The sequence below is a fragment of the Lepisma saccharinum genome, chromosome 1 (genome assembly GCF_977018435.1).
Source record: "Lepisma saccharinum chromosome 1, izLepSacc3.1, whole genome shotgun sequence".
NCBI lineage: Eukaryota > Metazoa > Arthropoda > Insecta > Zygentoma > Lepismatidae > Lepisma > Lepisma saccharinum.
In genome coordinates, this window is record NC_139229.1 from 209075718 (window position 1) to 209097647 (window position 21930).

Consider the following 21930-nt stretch of genomic DNA (forward strand, 5'->3'; position numbering starts at 1 on the left):
TCTTTGAAACATACTTAGTTACACCTCGTACATATCGTCTTTGGTAACTGCATGTAGTTGTGCGAAATTTGTCTATGGTATAATTTGCCTTGAATGTACATATCAAGCAACTTCTTAATAAAGAAGGCATTTCTTTCTCGAATTATGTATATTGCTGGTATTTGCAATAGCTTATTCCTGTTCACTACATTTAAAACACTATAAAAAAAAACGCACGACTGGAGCACGAAGTGTTGCGCCGAATATGCCTTACAATTTGTACCTGGTTAATTCCAAACACATAACTTTTCATATTTTTGGTTTTATGTTTTCAGTTGAGATCAGATAACGTGAGATTGTAGTTATATTAGTGATTTAAGCTTTTTCCCTCATTATGTTACTTTTGTTTTTCCAGTAACAAATATACAATTACCGTACGAGCCTGGACAATTTGCATTACCCGTGTAGGTAAAATCAGACGTCATTTATCATATTGTTACAAATATATAATATTTTATTTTTTCTGTCCTACTAAAATGTTAAAACTTTTAAAAAATTTCAAAAACTGTTTTTATTAGAATTGTATCCAGGACATCATTTGCTGCTCATTCTTTTATCGCATAATTGAAAACGAAGCGGGAACATCATAGGAACATGCAATGGGAACATTTGATCTATGGTGCGCAGTAAAGAAGTTCATGGGAATCATACCCAAACAAAAGAACTTCAAATAATGAGTATAATTGTGGATTTGGTGAAACGAATTTTTCGAAACATGCTTCATTTACTGTGGTTTGGAAAACAAACTTTTTCAAATTCGTTAAGTGTATACGTTAAGACAAACACGGGAAATACCGTACACGTTAACTTGGATCCAAAGTGGAACATTAAGAATGTAAAGGATGTAATTGCTCCGAAGTTGGGTTTGTCTCCTGAAGAACTAAAAATAATATTTGCAGGAAAAGAACTCCACGATTCGATTGTTGTAGAGGTACATTTGATTGTATAGTTTTCTAACATAACATAGTCTTGCATAACTTTGTATGATCAAACAAGGGATGCTTTTTAATGTCACCATGAAAATTAACTTGGCATATTTAGTTACACACACATACATACAGAACACTTCTAGAAAACATGTTGATAACATGCCATACTGGATAAGGTAGCACTTTTATAATTATCCATCATTTTATTGCAGGAATGTGACCTAGGACAACAAAGCATCATCCATGCAGTGAAAATTAAATCGGCAACAACAAGTAGCCATGAATTTAGTAGCACAACACAGAAGTTGGATTCAAGTTCAGAAGGTTCTAAACCTTTAAATGAAACTTTAATGGATTTGCAACTGACGGAGAAGGAAAGAAAGCGTGTGGTATCAGATTCAGGTATTGTCAATTAATGATCATTATAGTTTTTACAATATCACTATACTGAAAAACAATGGTAAGGATGTCGAATTGACCCTTCTTAATAGAAATATGGGTAAATATGCGATATCGCCCGGATGGATTTCTTCAAATTTACAGGAGAAGGTACTTACTGAAATGAGTTTCTTTAGCATTCTGGATGTGCTTGGAGGTATTTTCGGTATAATTTAACAATACAGGGAATTTCTCCAATTTGTTTGAAATTTCGGATACTTACTAATTTGGGTCTCCTAATCACGAATCTGCACTTAAAATTTGGCGCTCACGTATAGAAATTTAGAATAGGGTCTTAGAAATATCAGGAATATATATATTTCGTTCTTTAAGTATGCCAAATTTCAAACAAAATGGAGAAATTCCCGGTATTGTAAAATCGCTCCGTATTTTCTTTCACGGAAAGTAAAAACTTTGTTTTTGAATGCTGCCGAACAAGAATTAATCACTTTTTATGTAAGAAATTGGCATTGCCTGCCACATTATGCCGTTGTTTCCATTGTGTGCGTGGAGATGGCGAGAGCGTTGAAAGTCACATGATCTCTGCAGTGTTTCCAAACGTGCCTTTTTCTTAGGAGAATTTTTTTTAACTATGCTTACCTAACCCAACTCAGCCTAACCTAACTGTGCCGGAAATGGTCCGTGGGGCTATTGTGAATGTTTTTTGGGGCTATTGTGAATGGTTTTTGGGGCTATCGTGAATGGTTTTTGGGGCTATCCATCAATGGTTTTTAGGGCTATCATGAATGGTTTTTGGGACTATCGTGAATGTTTTTTTGGGGCTATCCGTCAGTGGTTTGTGATGACATAATAAACACGAAATTAGGTATTTTTCTAGTTTTTCTTGTATGTACGCATTGCTTGCATTATAGAATTATTTTCTTGTAGTTTACGGTTATTACAAGCACAACATGTGGGACAAACAGCAAGGAAAATGGCAATAAGATGGCACGAACACGATTTGGACATTATAAATCTAAACCCAAGAACATGTTTGTCAACTCATATCATCGAAGAGAAGCATTTGATTAAAAAGAGAAGGGTTTTAAAAAGATTAACGGGAAACAGAGTTGAATGTCTGGGAAGCTTCGTTCATTGCAGAAGAACACTAGAATAAATTAAATAATGAAAATGGTAACATAGATCCAGTATGGAGTTTTCTTTTTCACAAATGAAGTAAGCCACCATCTTTAAAATTTAATGTAACAGAAAACATCAAGAGACTTTGTGAAAACAATGATGAATTTGAATTACCTGATGATATTTGGGATTCATAATTTTTAAAAAATCTGAAATAAGAATAAAACAGACTGCTTTTTTCACAGTTAAGTTGCTATATTACAACAATGTAACATTGACAACATCCATTCATCCATTATATAACAGATTCTTTTTGTTTAAAAAATTACTAACCATTGTTATAACGGTATCTTTAGTCAAAATGAAAATAAATGTCTGATGAAAGGAGCGTGTGTTCTCCTGAAACGTCACAAAGAAAAACTGTTTTCTTATGCTTGTAATAACCATAAACTACAGGAAAATAATAGGTATTTTTCAGTGAAGAAGGTTGAAACACTGCATACCCACTCCAAATCGACAAAACACAAGCACGACGCGTGATGATCCGTGACAAGTGCACGCCATATTGTCTATTACAGAAGCAGAACAAGTAAGACAAATAATCAATCGTAATATGAAAAGTTGACACTATTTTATGGAAAAAGCCATAACTTCACCTTAAAGAATGCCCCGCAAGGCAAAATAGGTAAGTACCAGTGGTAAAATTAAGGAAATAAATGAGTGAATGGTGTACGGGCGTTATCGCATATTTACCGAAATATGTATGATACATCGTTGGAATGGGTATGAATCAAGGATTCCAGAAATGTAAAATTTAAGGTGAGGAAACAATTGGAAGTGGAACAAAAGTAGTATTAATTGCCCCCCTGATTCCGGGCTCCGCCCCTGGGGTAATTGACCTACCGCGGCCCCGCCTTTTTCTATAGAGTCTCTTTGAATGAAAACACTATTTTCAAAAAGTTGAATCCTAGTGGAAATTCGCATATACATTAACGTTGAAAACCAAAGTTCGGCCTGGCAATACTGTGTGTTTACAACATGGATCAGGTTCAAGGAAACCAGCTATGGCAAGTAATGTAGTAGTGTTTTTTTTTTATTATTTCATAGAAATGTAACTTCAAATTGAGAAATGCACAGTGGCAATTTGAAGTGTTAAATTCGTACTATTAGCGCACAATATTTTTTTTTACTTTCAAACTTTAAAACACAAGGGTCGATTGTGCAGTCTAGCCAAAACAATTTCAGTCTTTGAATGACTGAAGATGACCGGAACCTTCTCCGATTTTCTTCATATTTGGCATACTCACTAATTGAGGCCTCCTAATCACGAATCTGAAGTTAAAAGTTGTCGGAAACGTCTAGAAATTGCAAAAAAAAGGAAAAATAAGGCGTTAGTTTTTGGAATGGAACCCTTCGATTTTCGCGAAATTTTTTGTTTCACAAGCAAATATATATATATTCCTGATACTACCACGACACCAAATTTTAACTATGTTTGTGTAACCGAAACTAACCTAACCACACGTCAATGGTTCGTGGGGCTAGTGTCAATGGTTCACAATTATTTTGCAATTTCTAGACGTTCTGACAAAGTTAAACTTCAGATTCATCATTAGCAGGCCTCAATTAGTAAGTATGCCAAATATGAAGAAAATCGGAGGGCTCCAGTCATACCTCAGTTGTAATATTAATTGTAGTTATATGCTGGCAAACAATTCATTATAAATAGAAATAAAGTCAGTTGGAAGTAGGTAAGTAACAAAAAAAATAAGGTTAATGATAGCTATAAATTTATTTTCCTCAATGATAATTTCAGTGTACCAGTGCTCAAAACTAGATTTTGACATTTAGGTGTAAAAACTGTCAAATTAGTCACTAAATTTTGATTCACTAGGAAAATCAAATACTGTGACTAAGATATACGAGAAAACAGCATTTCAGGCCCACACAACAAGAAATAAAATGAATACAACTTGAATTTGTTTTAGTAAATTGAATTATCCATTGATCAATTATATGAAAATATCAAAGGACCCATTGAAATGATTTAAGATAGCATGCAAATGTTCCAACATGTTTACAAGGACGATTGCATAGTCATAAAAAAAAAATGATCTCATAGATTCAGCCGAGTGCGAAACAAATTATTATAATAACATTTGCAACTGCTAATTTCGAACACTGCAATCAGTGGTGCCAAAACTGGGGAGGGTGGGGGCAAAATTACTAGGAGGGCAAGGCAGAGAAGACTTAACACTAAGAGGCTATAGTGCGGGTCCAAAAATTGGCACTGCAAAGGTCTCCGGTAATTGCCTCCAGTGACACCTGTGATAATTAAAAATAGAAAAAGAAAAGAGATAATTGAAAAAAGAGACAGTTTGAAATTGGTCTCGTATCACATGATAAGTGTGCAACAGATGTTTGTTAACTGTGATGCCCTTCAATATTAATAGTTAGCATAAACACTAAGCATCTAGAAATCCTAACTTTACAGCCCACTTCAAGATTGAGTGTTTCTTTGTGTTTTTACTCTTCAGCGATTCTTGGTTAAGTAATGACATAGTTATGTTGTTAAGCAAAACAAGTAACATTTAATTTTTCTTGAACATGCATTATGCGAAGTGCTGAAGCATTCTACAATAATCATAAATACAGTGCTCCTTTCATTGTAATTAGATACCATATTGGTAAATTGAAGCAATTTACACAATTAACCTTAATTGGACAGTTGGTCCAAGTATTACTGCCTATAAGCTTGTTTGGATGCTGGGGTACATGTATGTACCAGCAACACAAGACAGCTTTTAACACATCATTTTTCTGAAACAACACGTGATATTTCAGTTCAATCCTTTTTTGTTCATTTATATACATATGAAGGCTTGGTTTAGTTTTCAGACTGGTTTTTTAAGAGTGCAAGGTTTTCAAATTTATGGAAATGTTTTTCTTCTAAAAAAGTCATAGATTGAGAACTATTTGTCTTTGAAGTTTGTTTTCTTTTGGAATGTCTAAGGCTTTCACGGAAAGTACATTGTTGACATTCCATCTTGATACAGGTACAATTAGAAGAAGAAGGGTAATGTACTGGAGAAATCCTTTTCGGGAAGCCCCTGCAGCCCTCACATTAAATGAAGTGAATAGAAAAAAAATGAAAATGTAGCACTACTATGTGTGCAACCATAGTGAGTCTAAGTGTAGTTTTTAAAAACAAATGCCATAGTTTGTCATAGAAAACGTTAAGATGTGTTGTGCAATAGCAAAGAAAGCAGCCAGGGGTGGCTGGCACTGCCACCAGCCCCCTTGACATTAGGTAAAACTATTTTATATTCTAATTTGTTTGAGGTGAAGAGTGCAAATGTAGACAGCATATATATTTTTTTTATATACAATTTCGTACGTTCATCTTGTTTATGAGCAGAAGTCCAAGCGGCGGCAAGTGTTAAGAACAGCGGTTCTTCAATTGTGGTCTGCGGGACCCTCTCAAGGGGTCCGTGAAACCCTCCCAGTGTTCCACAAAGGTTCAGAAAAATACTAAGACAAGAGCATCTACTCTTTAATGCTAAGAATGAATTATGAGAGATCGAAAATTATACAAATTTACGGTGTTTATTTACTGAGGTAAAAGAAATTGAAGTAGATAAGCCGAAAACGTAGACATGACTAAGCATCGCCAGTTCCTACAGGTTGTTATTAGAAAGAGTTCGCATGTCCCCCTATTTTGCTTTGCAACTGGATAAAAGCACAGACATTACAAACAAAGCGACACTGATGTGCTACACTAGATATGAGCATCTCAAAAGTGTTTACGAGTACTTACTCTTCATCTCCTATTTGACGCATACTACAACTGAAGAAATATTTGCCAGCTTAAAAGCTTTTATAATATCTCATAATATGGACTGGTTGAAATGCGTTGGAGTTAGCCCAGATGGAGCACAAGCAATGTCGGGAAGGCTTACTGGACTTGCAGCACGAATAAAAGAAATTCGCCTCGTCGGCAACATGGTTCCATTGCTGCTTTCACAGGGATGCACTAGTGGCCAAGAAGATACCAGAAGAGCTTCAATAGACCTTAAATGAATCAGTGAAAATTGTCAATTTCAAAAAAAGCAAGTCACTGTATTCAAGACGTTTTGAGCAGCTCTGCAAAGAAATGGACAGTAAATATCATCAATTTTTGCTTTACTGTGAAGTTCACTGGCTGTCACGAGGTTAAGTTTTGAGAGACGAAATAAGAATATTTCTCTTGGATAAGCAATTTCATCTCAGCGATCGTTTGAATGATTTTTCCTTGTTAGTCAAGTTCGCATACTTACCAGATATCTTCATCCATTTAAATAATCTGAACTTAAACCTTCAAGGACAAAAAGTACCCGTCTTTTTAGTTAAAGACAAGGTCGAAGCAATGTTCAAAAAGCTGTAGTTGTGGCGTCAGCGTATACTGAATGGAAAATATGAGGGGACCTTTCCAAACTTCTCAAATTTCCTTCATTCCACGGAAGAAGAGTTGTCAAGAGAAGGACAAGTCACTATTCGCACAACATTTGAAACACTTGCAGCAGTTGTTCAGAGAATATTTTCCTGTGCCTGATGCAAGCAAGAATTGGATCAGGGATCCATTTTCAGTTAGCATGCATGAAGTAGAAGAGCGTACAGAAGCAGAAGAAGACCAACTCATGGAAGTAACAACAGATGGTGCTCTGAAAATGCAGTTCAAAGAAACAACACTTGCAAACTTTTTGGCTTACTTACAAGATGTTTTTTCTGGACTATCAAAGAAGGCCATGAAAGTATTAATGCCTTTTGTAACAACCTACTTATGTGAAAAATCATTCTCTGCTCTCATCTATCTTAAAACAAGTACAGAAACTGTTTGGAAGATGTAGAATCAAAACTTAGGATTGAGGTTTCTACCATTTAGCCCGATATATCATGACTTGTCAGTGAAATGCAGCATCATCCCTTTCACAGGAAATAAGATTAACAAGCAGTGTTGTGCCATCTCTTGGTAGTATTAATTATTAATACAAAAATTTTATATACTTTTAATTAATTGAATGTAATTGCTACAATTATGTGTGCGTTCATTTAATTTCCCCTTCCTTAAATGGTGAAAATCAGTGATGAAACACTAGACATAAATATGTATGATGCAAATTCCGAGCTTTAAACTTTTGAGTTAATTCTTGGGGGTCTGCAAGGGCGAGTGATATCTGAAGGGGGTCCACGGTGTAGGAAAGTTCAAGAACAGCTGGTTTAGAAGATTATCTAGACTTTAGAAAGTTATTTCATAGGGGGACTTCTTTATCTGTACCTTCACTACCCCTGTTGCAGCCTCTCGTATGACAGAAATCTGTGACTTTGACACCATCATCCACATTACTTCCACATCTGCGTCAGATGTCAACAGATCCAAAGTTTTGGGAACGAGGAAGAGTTTTATTTCTTCCGCCAGGGTATGGTAGTGTCTATGATTGAAGTGAATATTGTACATTTTAACATGCATGATATAAATATCTGTATCATCAAAAATAGTATGGAGTGTGTAGCAGGCATTAGCACTTAAAGAGATGTTTTAGAAGATATAGAAAAAACTGTAGTATTTGTATGATGTTAAACATTTGAAAAATGGACTTTGTTTACAAAGCCCCCCTAATAACCCATGAGCCCCCCCCCCTTCCCTGGAGGTCAGTTCTAGCTACGGGCCTGAAAGAAAGTATTGTTGCCAACTATTTCCAAGTAGATTATTGGTCATGCAATGGGCTATGAAACATAGTTACTTGAATTTACATACTGTGAAAGACCATTCTTTGAGAAAATATTACTTTCTTCAGAATTTCATGAAAAATGAATTTTTAAAAACTATTGTCCACCCCTGCTTTTTTAGTATTATATAATACAATTATCATTAGTAGAATTATTATTATTGCAAAGATCCATTGAACAATTGTCAACACAACTTCGCATGGTTCTAGAATACTAAAAGTACTACATTTTAGATTTTTTTTTTGTTCACTTCAGTTTTTTGTAAGGGTCACAGGGCTCTCCAAATAGGAATTTAAGTGTAATATTTAAAGTTTCTTCTTCTAATTCTGATTGAGATAGAATTTCCATCCATCTTACAAGAGTGTGGCTCTTTGAGAAAATGCAAAACTGTCTAAGGTAAATAGTTTTCCTTCTACTTTATTTTCTTTTCCTCTTTTTTTCTTTTTGTGCAGCTGCATATTTGAAGAGCACAAGTTTGAAGTCCTCCTATCCTGAGAGACTTACATGCAGAGATTCAAAAGAAGTACTCATCTCATCATAGCAATGAACCAAATTATGCAAAAGCAATTTAGGCTCAAAATAACATTTTTGCGTACTAACAGAAAATTATTTAGATTCTTTACCATTATTGAAAGACGTCGCAGTGTGCTAAAAGTCAAATAAACATTTATTATTCACTTATGGTGTGGTTTGCTAAGTTATGTAGCATTTTCGTAATCCATGTATGTTAAGATTACAACAGTACCATATTTTGTTATTGCCAGACCGGAACAGAAGAAGAGCTCATTTCTATGTATACTGCGGCTCCCCATGTAAGCAGATGAGAACTGGCAAGTTACGCGTCAGGTGTTCTGTGTGCAAAGAAGGAGCATTCACAGTGGACAGAGATCCTTGCTGTTGGGGAGATGTCTTAGAAGCTGGAAGGATAAGGGGACTGTGCGAGACTGAGGGCTGCTCTGGTGGCCATGCGGAATTCTATTTCAAGTGTGCAGAGCATACATCACTCGGAGAAGCAGACGAGGCCATTGCTCTGCATTTAATTAAAAGTAATATTCACGATGTTCCTTGCCTGGCATGCACAGAAGTAAGGTAGGTTGATCGAGTGAAAATGTTAGAGTTGTTAAACATTATCCTGGTATTTTATTTCATCAAAAATGCAGTAGAACCCTAATTTTACATTCCAGGATTATAAATTTCCTTATTTGTATAGTCACAGCACTTCTGGCTTGTATGGATCCTTTTGACTTCCAGTGGGATTCTTACAATCCAGAAGTGTCCGCGACTGGACATTGAATTATCATGGCCCCAATAGCACAGGATGTTCTAAAAATTTCATGGAGTTTCATTTTTTTCAAATATTAAGTTTTTTTTATATCTTTTTCTCCTGAAAAATGAAAAATTCATTGTAATAATTAAAAGAATATCATTAACTGTTTTTTTTTCTCTTCTTTTCTAAACACTTATTTTATTTATGGTTATTAATTTTGACAAGACACATTACTGGCCCTTATGGTTCGGAAAACGTGTCGAATGTCAACAGTCTGTGGGTAGACATGTAGGTTTGTCCCATCATTTATTTTCCTTATCGCTGGGCAACGTAGAAGAACCAAAATAGGAATGAATGAGGATCAACAGTCATTCGAACAATAAATATGTGTATATGGATGTAATAATTTGTTTATCTTAAAACTGGCTTGGAAAGTTCATCTTCACTGTCTTCGTTACTTGGAAGTGGAAAATGGATATGAAATCAACAAAAATGCAAATAATAACACTGCAAGTACAGTACTTTTTTTCAATAAAAAAGGAAGATGCAAAACACCCTTTTTCCAGGTGTTTTTTTTTTTCTTTTTTCCCTATATTTTGTATTTGATCATTCACACCAGAACTTGATATTTTCCTCGTGTGGTAGTCTTACAATGAATGTGGTCTGTTCATTCTCTACCATGATGGTGTTTACCAACATTCCGCTGTTTTACGTCATATACTTCCTGTACTTTAGAGAGAGGTTAACTGGACTGGGACAGACAGGATCACATAAGATGCGCTAATGGATAAACATTTCAGCAAACATTAAACAAATTTAATACATATGCATGTTTGTGTATTTCCCACTGAATGATTTAACATTGTGCCAAGCATGTTGAGTGGTCAGCTCACTATGAAAGGTTGAGTTGGACTCTCTTACTTTTAAAGTGTCTCTTCAGCAATATCATGTAATCACTATTGCATTTCCTTTGTCACAATTAGCCAAAAGTGGCAGAAAAGCAATGCAAAATAAGGATTTCATTTGATTTTTGTTTTTTTAGCCTCGGTTTTCTGCCTCTCTCAGTTATTGCAAGTATCAAGAGGAGTAATGATATGATGGATTTGATGAAGTGACACTCGCAAGAAACACCCCGGTCTAGACTGGGATTCAAATCTGGGATCCCTGCGTCATAGTACAAAATTTGGAAAATGCAAACTTGCTCTCACATTACAATGTCATTATGTTTAGGATTTGATGGTACTGCATGCTTTTACTACCATGTGGTGGTGTTTATTATCTCTTTTTATTGTGGCAGTGATCCGGTGTTGGTCTTCCCATGCACATCTGGGCACGTAACGTGCTTGGAATGCTTTCAAGTGTACTGTCAGTCTCGTCTCCGAGAGCGACAGTTTGCATCGCATCCTGAGCTAGGCTACACTCTTCCATGCCCTGCTGGATGTGAGGATTCACTTATTACAGAAGCGCATCATTTTCGTCTCCTGAAAGATGAAGAGGTAAAGAATGTTTCATATTTAAGAGTTTGCAACAAAAAAAATCCCTCATATTAGAAGACTGTACATTATTTTTGTTGAATTACTTCAAACATGACAAAATGATGTAGAAATGTGTGAGAAGACACTTTTCTTTTAAGCCAACGTTGATGCACATACGGGCTAATTGAGACAGGACTTAAAGTTTTAAGGGAGATCTGAGCCTTTACGGTATGATCTGCAAGATGAATTGAGCCTGGTATCTGTTGCTAACAGGTAAACTGTACTTATATATTTACATTGCTCCCAAAAGGATGTTCTATGACCAGAAATGAAAGAAGATAAAATGTTTGGGATAAAGGACCAGGATTGCACGAGTAGAAATATAAATTTGAAATTAGTGCTATGGAATATTATTATTATTGAATAATTAGGACTCGACCAATGGTTTTAAGTGGGACCCAAACCACAGTGCAATATCAGGGTCGTTACGCATCTGGAAAACAGGGAAATGTCGGAATTTGGTTTGTCAGGGAATTTTGCAGGTCATCTGGAATTTATATGCATTTTGGAGTCTGCAAGGAAAAAAGTTGCAAAATGAACAAGCAGTTCACTTCCATTTCTCGATTCGGTTCTTGTGATTCTACTCCCAAAAAAGATTCAGTTTAGAGACTTGTTTCTTTTGTTCTTATGATTCTCAGTCTTGTGCAAAATTATGGTTCCTTCGAATTTATGTAATGAATGTTCATTTTTATAATACTAGATATTAGAAAGAATATCAAAGTAAAACTTGCAATCCAGATATCTGATTAATAACTAAAGTACATTGACAATATGATCATAATTATCGGAAAGGTTGGTGAAGATGAGGTTATCGTCTATTATTTTATAGATCTTAGTCTTGTTGGCATTTCCTATAGAATTCCTATATGCAACAAAAATTTCTCCAGATGCTGTGTACTTATAAGTGTAAGCAAGAAAAAAAGCAGCATTTTCTACACTATAAATCTGCCAGAAAATGCAAAATTGTGTATGGTTTATGAACTTTTTCTGTTGTTTTTATATTGTGGAGATCTGTTATGGTGAAATAATGTACTTCTGTTACCTTAGTCTGAAGGTTGGATGCACATGATTGTAGCACCCAATACACTTGATACTGATTGTAATTTTACATTTCATTCTTCGAATTTTCACATGTTCTTGTGTGTGTAGAATGAAATTTACTAAAAAAAAAAGTTGTAAAAGTGAATATTCATAATAATTAAAGGATTATTTATTTAATTGAAAAACACAAGGTTCAAAAGCAAAATTCATGATGATAAACATGTCTGGAAATGTCAGGGAATTTCATAAACAAAAAATACGTAGCAACCCTCAATATGCTTCCGCTGGGAATCAAACCTTCTAAGGGGCCTCCCCCATGGCGCAGTGTAGTCAATGGGTCCCGGGTTCGATACCCGGTGGAGGCACAAGTGGTTCGGATCCCACTTTAAACTGTAGGTCCAGTCCCGATTAGCCTTACTGTGCATAAAGTGGACTTAAAGCACCAACTCAAACCTTCTAAAAATTAAGATTGAAACAAGGTAATGGTAAATGAAATAAGGAAAGAGAAGTCTGTACAATCTGTATCAAAGTTAGTTCCATCTTTGCAGCCACAGAAAAGGATACTTGTAATACCTCCTTTATCATTCTTTGCTGTAAAAAAGGCACATTCTTAGACGTGTGACATGATACATTTATAGTTTGTGTTGTATGACAGCAAGGGTACAAGTTAGGGCTGTATTATTTATTTTCATTTACTGTAATACAACCCTTGATAAATTATGGTATTTCCTTCTTAACTGGAAGAAACTCTGATTCAGAATGAATATCTGAACAATTGTGTCATTGAGATTTGAACATAAATTTACTCATTTTGTTTATCATTCATTAATATATGTGTAAACTTGAATGCTTTGTGTGTTAATAATCTGTGGTAATCTGTTCCAGTATGCACAATATCAGCAGTTTGGAGCTGAAGAATATGTCATTCAGTCTGGAGGGGTATTTTGTCCGCAGCCAGGTTGTGGAATGGGAATTCTTGCTGATGAAGATTGTCGTAGAATACAGTGCCTTAATGGATGTGGGGTAATTCTAATAGATATTATTATTGTACTATTTCTATTATGTAAGAAACACTACACAAATATCTATTTGTGGTATGTACTTTGAAAACTGTGATGAAAAGTTTTCTTTTGCAATATTGTGTGTAAATTTATAATCTTCTATGCATGCTTTGAAAGAGTTGTATATTTTGTGTTTCGTAAGTATTTTTACGTTACTTTTCTATCTATCTATAATGTGGATGAGAGAATGGCCGCAAAAGAACATTCCTGCATTGACTGGATGAAGTTAGCCTCAGTGAAAAATTATTACATCATTACAAATTTTGTTGGTATTTCAGAATGTGTTTAAAATTGCTAAGCATGAAATTGTTTACAGTTACTGTTCCAAAAATATGTTTTTTCATTGGGTACATCCATCATCAGCATTGTCATGTCTTAATGACCTTACTAGCATTCCAACTTGGGAAAATTGATGAAAAGTAGAACTTATGGGAATATGTAAAAGGTTTAAAATTGATGAAAGACTAGGAAAATAGCATAAGGCATAAGCATTGATAGAATATTTTTAGAACCCAACTTGTAAGTAAATGCTCATGTTTGTGTCATTCTATGGGTGGCTTAGTTCAAATATAATATTCACTGCTCTTTATTCCATTTTGTAGTGTCAATTGCTTCATCTAGAAACTAACCAGTGTGTATTGCAATTGTAAACATATTGCAGGCATGTCCAACTTCAATCAAGTAGTGATCTACTTTTTATTGTCACAACAGGCAGTGAGCTACTATTAATCATTAAGCAGGAAAATATACAAATAATACAATAAAAGTAATATTTGTTGAAATGAAATGGCTTACCTTTTGGTTAGTGAGACGTGTGATCCTGCATGTCATTCACCAGTCTTTGGAAATCAATCGAGTATTCAGTGAGGGTCAGTTTTAGGGAATCCTCGAGATGCTCATCTGTCATGTTGGAACGTTATTTACTCTTCGTCATTTTTAGGTAAGAGAATGCTGATTCACAGCAATATGTTGAACTGAAATATGAGTGCACTGCATCTTCTCAAATTGGGGAATTTTTCTCTGCACACGAAAACTTCCAAAGCAATTCTTCTTCAGTGCGACTCTTGAGAAAACTGTCATTTTCTAGTGTTGATATCTCATCCTCAAGGGATGGCTGACTCATTGTGTAGTTTTCACTAATAACAGCTGCAATTTATTTCATTTTCAAATCTGATTTGAATGGGAATGACAAGTATTCTACAACTATGCTAATTTTGTTGAAGTCACGGAATCTGTTTTCGAACTCTTGGATAACTGAACCAATTTCACTTGCATATTTATCTGTACGAGCACCAAAGTCTGGATATTTTTCCAGATGGTCCTGCATGTTAGGAAAGTGATCAAAAATATTATTTGTTAAATCGGTCAACATTTGGATTTGTATGATGAAACTGTACTCATTATTTCAGCAATGCATTTCTTTTTGCCTTGTAGTGCAAGGTTCATTTCACTTAATTTACCTGTAAAGTCGGCTAGAAATGCCAGATCAAATAACCACTCATCATTTTTCAACTCTGGTTTCTCGTATCCCCTCTCCTTCAAAAAAGACTTAATTTCACTCAGCAAACTATGAAATCTTTGCAAAAATTTGTACCTACTCAGCCACCTGACATCAATGCGAAAAATGATAGTAGGTTGCTCTTCAAGAGTGATATTAAATAGTGATTTACCACAAATAGAGTTTGCTATTTTAAAAGCTATGTCCATGACTGTTTTTGTGTTAAGCCTTTGGCTTGCCAAAACTTGTTGATGGGTAATACAGTGATAAGGGAAGGGAACAAAAGACGATGGGGTTCAAAACTGTGCCACTTAAAAAAGGGAAAGACTAGCAGTGATAAATATTCAGAATCGGAAATTTGCATTAAAAATGGATCAATTCATTATACATTATAGAAGTTGAATTTAAATAACGTATATTTGTATAATTACAATAGATAACTGCGATCGACCAAAAAAACATCCTGCGATCGAGGCGTTGGACATGCCTGACAAATTGTAATAGCAAGTGTACATATGCATTAATTTCCATGTATTTTTTTTTTAGTTGTGGAGTTTTCTAATAATTTTAGTTTGAAAATTATAATCATGTACCTAGTATATGTATTTTTTTCCAAAACTATGTTGCATAGACAAGAAATCCCCTCACAAAAGAAGAATAATTTACTTTGAACAAGAATGTAATTTTACATTACATTCAATGACTAAAGAATTCACTTCAAAACATTGATTTTAATGTGTTAATTATTGTTATCAAACTTAAAGGTTGGAATTCTTGCATATTTCACCTCAAGGTCTCTGTAAATTCATGCTTTCAATTTAAATTCTCTACTAAAGAATGAATAGCATTCGTATCAACAACATGATAAGTTGCCAAATTTACAGTTAATAAAAACCCTGTCTCACCCCCTATTTTTAGCATTACATACCATATATGACATCTGTATATTTAACATTGTGTAAGTGATCTTAATATTGCAGTTTGTGTTCTGCCGGAATTGTCTCCAAGGTTTTCACATAGGTGAATGTTCGGAAGTAGAAGCTACACCTTTTGGATCAGGAAGCACTTACAGTGTAGATCCTAGCAGAGCAGCCCAGGTAAGAGCTGGGGTAGAATTATAGTATTTTTATTAAAACTGCTTTAACATACTTCTTCCTATGTTTTAACGTTACTAATCATTCAAAAGGCTCATATTGGAGTGGGGGAGTAATCAACATTTAACACATTGACTGCCACACTAGGAAAAAATCATTGTGCCCATGGTGTTTTATTACGAAAATAGAATAAACATTTCAAAAACAAAACAATCTTTTTGATCTTTTCTAATGTTCAAGCCTGGGGTTTGGCATGTAATATTTTGAGCTATGGATTAAATTGTTATTTTACATGAAATCAAACCCACATACCTTATTATCAGGGAACAAATTTATATGTAGTAAAAATATGCTAAATATGTAAATACATATTATGTAAATACATATTTAGTTATTTTCACCAAAATATGGATTTAAATATGGACTTAAAATTGTAAAAATTTACCTTTTTAATAATATGACACTACATTCGTAACTCTTGAGTTTTAAAGCAATTGCTTTCGCTTCTCTCAGCAATGTAATTATTACCAGAATTCTGTATGTGTGCTACAAAATCATTGCTTCTGGCACTGCTGTCGGGCGTGCAACTAGTAACGAGGGTGGGGTTAGCAATGAGCTGCTGGACTTGGGACTCTCTTGCAACGTTACCAAAATAACGTTTGTAACAACCAGGAGCCGATGCTTGAGCCCTCATTCTATTTTGTTGACAACAATTATAAATAAACAGGAATTTAAATTGTTTTATGATAGCAAAAGCAAACAGTTGGGAGGTGAAAAACTTTTTTTTAAAAAAAAAATAACAGTAAGTTCGAATGACAGAAAACTTGTAATTAACGTAATTGGCTGGTATAATGAAGGTCGTAAACTTTCATTTGTTTAACGTTGCTTCGGTCTTTGTCAGTTAATTCACAAGAAATTCACCCAACTCTTTCAGTCACACAGGGACATGTAGTTATTGGTCAAATATGAAGTATATGTTGAGAAATGTTCTGAAATATGGAAATAAAATGTAAATATAACTACAATATGTAAAATATGAACCAAAACCTAATATATGTACAAATATGGGGGGAAAATGATTTTTTCAAGTCCACATCCCAGGATGCGCAAAGATAATACAAAACATAACTGATTTCAGTTTCATACATAAATATGTATTTACATATAAATCCGTTGCCTCTTTATTATATTACTGTGGTTGGAAATACAGCAATTTGATAATGAGGATGTGATGTGAGTTATATGCATGCAGTTCTAGTATCAATTTTTACACTGCACAACATGAGTTGTATGTAACTCATGACATAGCTATGTGAATTGTCATTCCGCAAGTACATTTTAGTTGTGTCTGGAGTGAACTTCAGGTAAAAGTAAAGATTGATTGATTGATGTTTTAAGTCCACTTTATGCACAGTAAGGCTAATTGGGACTGGACCTACAGCTTAAAGTGGGATTTGAACCACTATGTGCCTCCATCGGATAACGAACCTGGGACCCCTTCATGTAAATAAATAGAAAAACAAAATTTATTGACTTCTATTCATTTGATCCATGTCTTTTTATAAATAAATTGTCAATATTAATCGTAACAATACGAACATCAACAAGTAATATTTTCACAAACCGAGTGCAGGATTTTGCCAATCACATAACATGTATGTTACAGCATGATTTGCCCACACACCTTCACAGCTCCCAAGGTAAATAGACATAAGTTATGTAAGGCGTTGCTGATATTAGGGGCGAACTTGGTTTATTTTTATTTTATTGTTGTATCATGCACTGATGAACTCCTGCAATGTCTAAAAGGAGTCTACTTGCCTCTAATACTCTGATATTTGCTTTAGAATGGGACAGACATTTGGAAAACTGCTGATCCCTGCAAATTGTATTTTGCGAGTTGGTCCTTAATATTCACAGCGTCTCATATATGCTTTACAAGGTCCCAGGTTCATAACTAGCATGGGTTAAATACAACTCACGTGGCAGTTAATGTGTTAAAGAAATATAACATAAACCATTCGCCAATAAATATAATACTCATGTGAAGTATCCTAGAAATTTTGTATTTCAAAATAGACAAAATTATCTAATATTATTATTAGTTTCACAATATCTATGGACACATCAGAGGGAAGGAGTCAGTTCTTCATCTTGATCTGTAATTTGTCAGTGTTTAAAAAAATGGTAAGTAAAGTCAGTATTTTTGGGGTTTATGACAGCAATTTTTTATTGCATTTTCTGAAGATACATGAAGACTTCCATTTTTCCTTCAGCTGAATTGAAGAGAGTGAGTTTGTGTTGTAGGTCCACTTATTGCACAGAACAGCTAATTTGGATGGGACCCATTGATTATAAGGTGAAAATGTTACCACTACGTCATCGGGGATGCCCAAAAATCAATTACAGATAACACTGTATTTTTGTACTTTTGTCCTTATCTAGTAATAACTGGTAGTATACTGACAAAATAGCATAGATGTGAAAATGTTTCATGGGCTTTATGTAATTGATGAAAAATGTAAATATTACAGTTTGAAGGCCATACCTTCTCCGTTCTACCATCTCATTCATGTTTTGTTACCAAGTCCCCTTGTTTATAGTGCATTAATCTTGATTTTTAGTACAAAAAAATCATAATACAATATTCACACACACAAAATAAGATGTGTGCCATGACTGGTCATGGGGGTGCTTTGTTCCAGATAATAATTATTTTCAATGAAATCATAATTTCATTTGGAAAATGATATCAGGTTGTTGCACATGAAATGTCAGATTTGATAATAAAACTTCACACAACAGTAATTCGCTGGAAAGGAAGTTTTATTAATCAAAATTTGCACCATTTGATGCTATACACTTCTCCCAACTACCGTATTTACTCATGTATAATGTGCACTTTTTTCCAAAATTTGTGTCTTCAAAAACTGTGGTGCATATTAGCATGAATTATACTACGCAGTATATATGAGATATAATTGTTAGTCGCTTTTCCCCATCAAAAACCAGGTTGCGCATTATACTCACGTAAATACGGTAGATACTAATACATTAATGCCACTCTTTCATAGAAGTTCAATGTTCTGGACTGAAGACACTTCTCAAATGCATTTTTAACAGCTGCTTGATTGGTGAACCTTTTCCCCAACAAATAATGGTCTAAATGCATAAAAAAAATGTGGTAGTTATTTGGCAACAGGTCTGGTGAGGATGGTGGATGCAGAAGATTCTTATATTGCAATCTGTGTAGTTTTTGCATTGTTATTGTTGCCACGCTTGGTCATGAAGCACTAAAACTTCATTTCTGTTGACCCATCTTGGCTGCTTAACTCGTATTTTGTATGCATTTCATCCAGCTCGGTGCAGTACATCTCAGCATTTAATGTTTCACCAGTTTTCAGGAACGAATAGTCAGCAGCACACCACCATTATCTTCCTTTTATGTAGGGTTGGTTTAGGCATGTGTTTTTCGGGTCCTCATCAGCATCTAGCTATTGTACAGAGCAGCAACGGTTATTGTATAATATCCATTTTTCGTTACGTGTTACTACCCTGTGCAGAAACGTAACACTTCAGTTATGGAAGAGCACTCTTCCAGGTGATTTTTTATGTGTTATTCAGTGAACTTATGGAGAATCTATGTCATGACTTTTCTAAGTTCTTTCAAGTGCCAGGAAACTGCAGAATAATGTACACCCAATGTCACTTCCATGTTGCAAGGGTCAGACTCTACTAGTGCTCACAATTCGTCATTATCTGCTGCTGATGCATGCCCACACGGTTCACTTTCAAGGGTCATATTGCTGGATCGGAATGTTTTGAACCATCACTGTAGGGTTCGTTCATTTACTGTGTCAGGTCCAAATGCTCTGTTGATGTTCCTGGCTGCCTGTGCTGCATTGGGATCAAGTTTAAACTTGCTAAGAAAATGTAGGCATATTTGACTTATGCCCATGTTGTGTCTATACAACTTAACTGATTTCTTGCTCACATGTAATCATACGTACCAATCACTTACCGATAAACTGGCACCATCTAGTGGCATTTGGGAATATCAAACGTGCATCATTCCGAAATTTGACATTTCATGTGCAATGACTTGATATTTTATTGATGATAATCAAATTGGTCAGTATTTGGCATTTGATTGTTTCTTTTGGTTAGTTAAATCAGTAATTTTAACTATCTTGCACCTTTGCAACCTGCAATGATTTATATTTATGAGTTGATAAATATAGATAGATTTTGGCTATGAACATATTTTGTGTGGGGGGAGCTTTTGCACAGCTGTTTGTTTTTGCTAATACTGGGAATTGTTTTGGTGTGAACAAGTTGTTTTTTTTTGTTAATATATTTGGCAAAGAGAAAAAAGACTTTTGAGTGTGAGAAGTACAAAGTTTATGCTACTAATGTAAACTCTGTCCAAACTTCGTGTTACATATAGGAGTTGATTTGATAGATTATTATTTTGCCTGAAAATTGTTGTACTTGTGTATTGAAAAAAAAAATATTGAAAAAAGTAATGGTACTTTTGTGTTGTTTTAGGCTCGATGGGATGATGCTAGTAAAGTAATGATTAAAGTGATATCAAAACCTTGTCCTAAGTGTCGTACCCCAACAGAGCGAGATGGTAAGTATTGCTATTTGCTCTGCAATACAGCTCACTCAACATTTTTTCAATAGAGCTGAACATCAATTTTACATTATTCAGGAGACCAAGTAAAGAAACTTAGTCTTGGAAAATTTTATAATGTTTTGCTGTATTGGGACCATGATGGTTGAATGTATAATGTGAGAAAATTTAAAATTCAGAAATGTAAGATTGTTATTCAACTATACATAGATTAACCTTTAGTGGATGGATGGGATATATACGTGGTCTGTTAGGAAAGTAATGAGACTGGCAACACTGTGTACGAACCAGCAACGCTGCTGACCCCACCTTCACATGGCAGGTAGGTGAACGCTTGCCATTGACTCAGTACAAGTTTCAACTTTCTACAGTTGCTACACGATTGGTGAGAGCGTCTGACGTGAAGTTGTGTTTGTGAGGTGCGTTACGAAAATGGACTGGCAAAAGTTTGAACAACATTGTGCCATCAAATTTTGTGTTAAGCTTGGCGAATCCGCTATTGTGACTTATGAAAAGTTACAAAGGGCTTATGGAGAAAATGCACTATCTAGGGCACAAGTGTTCAGATGGCACAAGTCCTTTTTAGAAGGCCGAGAACAAGTGGAAGACAAACCTCGTGCGGGAAGACCTTCAACCTCAAAAACGGGTGACAATGTGGAAAGAGTGAGGTCTCTTATGAGGTCAGATCGTCGATTAACGGTGAGAATGATCAGTAGTGAGTTAAACATGTGTACCGTTTATGAAATTTTAACACAAGATTTGGACATGAGAAAAGTGTGCGCCAAGATTGTTCCAAAGAACCTCACGTCTGAGCAGAAAACTCATCGGAGGTGTGTGTGTCTTGATCTTCTGGACCGCCTTCACAGGGAGCCAGAATTCTTCAGTTGGGTGATCACAGGTGATGAATCATGGATCATCTCAGTCCCTGTGACTTTTTATTATTCCCCTTGCTCAAAAACCACTTGAAAGGATGCCATTTTGATACTTTGAATAATATCCAGAAGAACGTAACCGATGAGCTAAAAGGTATTCCAGCAGAAGCCTTCCAGCATTGCTATGAACAATGGAAACAACGCCTCCATCGCTGTGTAACTGCCCAAGGGAACTATTTTGAAGGGGATAACCTTGATTTCTAAAAATAATAAAATTCATCGTTTACAGAAAATCAGTCTCGTTACTTTCCTAACAGACCACGTATATACCGTATTTGCCAGCGTATAAGGTGCACTTTTTTCCCTTTAAAAATAGGTCTGAAAAACAGGATCTGTTATATGCCGATAGTCCATTTTTGATTACCTTCATTTCTGGAAACTTTTTTAGTTTAATTATTGATAGCAACTTCTTTGAACCAGTTTCCAAATTGAAGTACTTAGGAGTAATACTAACATATGAAAATGATATTAAAGAGGAAATAAAAAGTAGGCTTAATTCAGGATATGCATGTTACTTTTCTCTTCCTAAACTTTTATGTTCTCATATAATATCTAAGAAACTAAAAGTTAAAATATACAAAACAGTAATTTTGCCTGTAGTATTATATGGATGC

General features: G+C 35.0%; 2 protein-coding genes across 3 annotated transcripts in view; one reads left to right on the forward strand and one right to left on the reverse strand.

Moving 5' to 3' along the window:
* LOC145991515 (tRNA (uracil-5-)-methyltransferase homolog B-like) overlaps window positions 1-326 on the reverse strand; it is a 42210-nt gene extending 41884 nt beyond the window's left edge. The window contains exon 1 of one of the 2 annotated variants that reach the window (XM_083127545.1): window positions 263-326. In XM_083127545.1, the coding sequence (XP_082983671.1) occupies window positions 263-282 (20 nt within the window). In that variant the 5' untranslated portion in view covers window positions 283-326. Of the gene's footprint in view, window positions 1-14; window positions 234-262 lie in introns of those variants that run through there. The other variant, XM_083127538.1, reaches the window with a different exon arrangement.
* Window positions 327-673: 347 nt separating this feature from the next.
* park (E3 ubiquitin-protein ligase parkin) overlaps window positions 674-21930 on the forward strand; it is a 31912-nt gene continuing 10655 nt past the window's right edge. The window contains exons 1-7 of the mRNA XM_083111506.1: window positions 674-970; window positions 1181-1370; window positions 9017-9341; window positions 10817-11015; window positions 12981-13118; window positions 15635-15751; window positions 20297-20381. Coding sequence (XP_082967632.1) covers window positions 713-970; window positions 1181-1370; window positions 9017-9341; window positions 10817-11015; window positions 12981-13118; window positions 15635-15751; window positions 20297-20381 — 1312 coding nt within the window. The 5' untranslated portion in view covers window positions 674-712. The remainder of the gene's footprint in view (window positions 971-1180; window positions 1371-9016; window positions 9342-10816; window positions 11016-12980; window positions 13119-15634; window positions 15752-20296; window positions 20382-21930) is intronic.